This window comes from Limulus polyphemus, unplaced genomic scaffold (genome assembly GCF_000517525.1).
Source record: "Limulus polyphemus unplaced genomic scaffold, Limulus_polyphemus-2.1.2 Scaffold456, whole genome shotgun sequence".
Classification (NCBI taxonomy): domain Eukaryota; kingdom Metazoa; phylum Arthropoda; class Merostomata; order Xiphosura; family Limulidae; genus Limulus; species Limulus polyphemus.
The window spans coordinates 69,797-73,837 of record NW_013666066.1 but is presented as its reverse complement, the minus strand read 5'-3'; the positions used below and the strand labels follow the sequence as shown (position 1 = coordinate 73,837).

General features: G+C 32.4%; 1 protein-coding gene across 1 annotated transcript in view; it reads right to left on the bottom strand.

Moving 5' to 3' along the window:
• LOC106458394 (death-associated protein kinase 1-like) overlaps positions 1 to 4,041 on the bottom strand; it is a 69,408-nt gene that overhangs the window by 8,227 nt on the left and 57,140 nt on the right. The window contains 2 exon segments of the mRNA XM_022384583.1: positions 1,144 to 1,326; positions 3,240 to 3,428. Coding sequence (XP_022240291.1) covers positions 1,144 to 1,326; positions 3,240 to 3,428 — 372 coding nt within the window.

Here is a 4,041-nt window from a genome sequence, read left to right as displayed (position 1 = left end):
AATTAAAGTTTTTCTTCATTACCCATTCAAGCCGTCTCCAGCCATTATTAGTCTCTAAGTGGGTTCCTCGTCAGAGAATTTAGCTTCCTGTCATAGTACAATATCCAGATACTAATGAGCACAAGTAGGAAAATGGTTAGAAAATCACTTTTGATGAATGTTATTACCGTATTTTTCGGTGTATAACACGCACTTTTTTACCGCAACATTTGATGTCAAAATCTGCTTGCGTCCTATAAACCGAAGGTATGAATAATATATATGTATATATACGATATACACAAGCCATGTGTAAATATATTCAAATAGGCATGCATAGTTTAGTTCAATTGAATGTGTTATTTATAACAATAGTTTTTTTCTTTTAAAAACATAACTATTTATAATGCTCCCTACATAATAAAAAAATAAATTACAGTGAAAGCAATGAAGATTTTGTAGGTTTTGAACCAAACTAAATAACAGTAAACCTTTTTTTGATTTATAATATTTTCTTATTTTGATGTTTTGAGCTCTTTTGTGTTTAGAACAATATATACTAACTTTTAAAGTATCAAATTGAATTTTTGTTCAATAAAAATCTTTCAAATGCGACTGTAGTTTTTTTCCTCCAAAACTTTGTCTTCAAAATAAGGGTGCGTCTTATACACCGGTGCATCTTATATTCCAAATAAATATGGTACTCTAAAAGTTCCATTTTAGTGCACAAGTTATCATAGTCAAAATTATACTTAAAATTCTAAGACATATTACAAAAAATAGAAACAATGCACCAAAAGCAAACTTTTACTTCACAAACAAAAGAAGAGAAGGTAATTGTACTTTTATTTATATTATGATGTTTTCACCATATATTTAGTAACTACGAGTAAAATTAGTATTACTGCTTCCTTTTAGTTAACTTTCTGCAGGGCATCCATTTTTATTTTTTAGAAATGTGTGTATACATATGTATACAGATGTGTTCACAAAATACAATTAGGTGAAAAAAAGCCAAACACATTCAATAAGTTGGTTTCTTTAATATTTCAACAGCTGAAAGATTCTCCACATCAGCCTATTACTTATCTCTACTGGAGACTACTATGGACTGCATCTGTCCTAGTAGTCTCAAATCAAGTAGTCTTATTTGCAATATTTTACCTGTAGTAGGCCTAATGGGTCACTGTCAGGAAACAGTAGCTGAATGTCATCTAGAGTAAAGCACCCCGATGCAGGGGCATGTTGTAGGTGGGTGTGTGACAGTAACTGTCCTAGAACATCCACACATAACCATCTTGGATTTAGCACAACAAAATTCTGATTCTCTGACTTCAGGTAAAGTACCTGCAAAATTAATACATAAATACAATATACTTTTGTATAGAGCAACAATTAATAACATAATAACAATTGTTATAGTGTGAATGGCTTTTTCAAGCTGGTGAAGCATGATTATAATTAACTTACTTGTCATTTGACATTAGTATTAGGCCTATTATATATTTTTTAACACTGCATTCCATATCTAGTCCCTTAGGGATTTTCAAGAATTAGAAGAGTGTATAATAAAAGTATTCCAACCACACTACGTTCATCACATCAATTGCCATCCAAAGCTCATCTTGCCACTGGACAATTGTTATGGTGTGAATGCCTTAATTACAATAGTAAACCATGATTATACTTGGGACTAGATATGGAATGTTAAAAGATTGTATATTAGGCCTAATACTAATGTTTGATGACAAGTGCATTAACCAGTAATATATTCTCAGGTTTTTATTAAAAAAGGAGGTGCAATAAACAGGTCTTAAGAAGTACAACCGAAATAGAAGATTTACGTGAAGAACGAGTAAACATTCAATACTTCAAATAATTGAGCAAAGCTTTTAAGTTGAATATCAGTATTATTTTTGTTAGTTGCACAATTTGTTAATTCTCTACAAAAACATTTATAGGTGGCCTTTTCAGACATTCATGGTTTCCACAGATGCTTTTTTTTCTGACAAAAATTCATGTATATTCAAGAGTTACTTTCGGTTACATTCAGGTACGACATCAGCCTCTTCACATTGAGGGGTCAAAAGTGGGCATGATAAAATTAATTTAGGGGGTTGCATTCTACGTCTTGTGGGCACACATATTGTAATATTTAGGAAGTGAACCAGCCTTAACATTAACCCACTGACTGCAGCAGGAGCAGGTCAGTTGCCATTTTCTGACTCACAGATAAAACTGAGTTGCCATCAATCACAATAAAATGGTAATTTTCATCATTCGCATAGAGCGATAGTTATATATGTGCGACTGACAGATATTTCCATCATTCGCAGCTGAGCCATGGAACTTCAATGACAGAAATATCCGTCATCTGCAGTTAATGGGTTAAGCATGTTCAATGGGTGTGGAGGCTACAGAGGGAGGTTAAAGCACATTTCAGGGAAGATTCAGCCTTAACTAGCTCTCCCCTTACTGCAACCCCTGCCTACATTCAAGCACCATTGAGTCTTTAAGTAATAATGGACAAATTAACTTATAAGGGAAATGAAATGTATTGTTAACTCTGCCAGTCAGTAACTACATTTTTCCCGAGTCAATTCCTGGAAACACACTTGCACAGGTTTCAAAGAAAAATGGAATTTTCATAATTGGAACTATCAGCAATTTTTGGAACATAAACTCTACACGCAAATTCTTTGGTCACAGAAAGATGAAAGAACGAGAATGGTAATAGCAGTTTTTATCCCTTTACAAGCATGCAGTTTTTATCCCCACTAGATTTCAAGTATTTTTTTTTCCCAGAAAAATCTCAAATCTTAAGCATTATCAAGTACTTAAAATGAAATCTTTAAATTCAAGAATTTTCAAACCTTTATACAAACCCTGCAGTAAGGCATTTAAGCTCAATTATAAGTATCATTGAAGTGTTAATGGCACTAATACATTTATTTCCTACAAAACATTTAGAGATGATACTTTTACCTACTTCCCAATGAACGTGAAATAGCAATCATTCTTTTATTGAATTTCACCTGTTACAACTTATTCAGTTAGTAACAAATGTACCAACTAATTATATTAAAATAATGCAATATCTATGTAAATGTTGACCTTTCAAAAAAAAAGGACATAAGTAACAAACTTTTACATATTTCCACAATATGATTTTACCCTTTACTTTCCTGCCACACACACACACAGTAAGAGGGGGGAAAAAAACAACAACATTTAGTGATACCATGAACACAATAACTCGCCTCTCCTGTAATCTGAAGTTGTGTAATTAATTCTCTAAAGTGTTCCTCTCCAGAAAGTGGGTTTATCTTGAGGTGAACCTTGTCAACAAACTGTTCCCAGGACAACACTGGAAAGCTACCAGAAGATTTTCTCCATGCTGGTAACTGGGAAAGCACAGATTCAAGGAAACCACTGTGTTTGGGAAGATCCTGATAAGAAATTAATACTGTGTCATTAAATACTTCAAAGCTTTTGTTGATCTAAAAATATGAATGTTTTTCTATAGTTTGAGCAAGTATGAATATCCAATCTTAAGTATTCATTATATATTTTTTGCTACAAGAAAGCAAATATGGAGTTCATGAACGACTTCTGTCTTCTGTGAATATTTCTAGATGTCACAAACATATATATATGTAATCATTAAAATCTCAGTTGAGCCAGATAGAAACAACATGGCTGTTGCAACAGTACTACCAATCATGCTGACTTTTAACTAATAAAAGACACATGAAAAGTTTACCCTGAAGTTTCAGACTGACAACACACACTCAAAAACACATTTCAGTAGCCTTAGGCTGACACCATGCCCACCAAAAGCACAACTTAAGACTCATAACAGTATATATATATCTGTATATACTTAATTTTATTGTTTTTTTACCCTTTGAACCATGTCTAACTACTAATCCCACTATACAAGTTCTTTGGTCGTGTTTTTTTTGCTGTTGGTTGAAAGTTAAGCCTACTTTTTTTTTTTTTTTTTTTTTTTTTTTTTTATAACGATAGTACTAATATACTAAATAACTTTTGATTTACTTA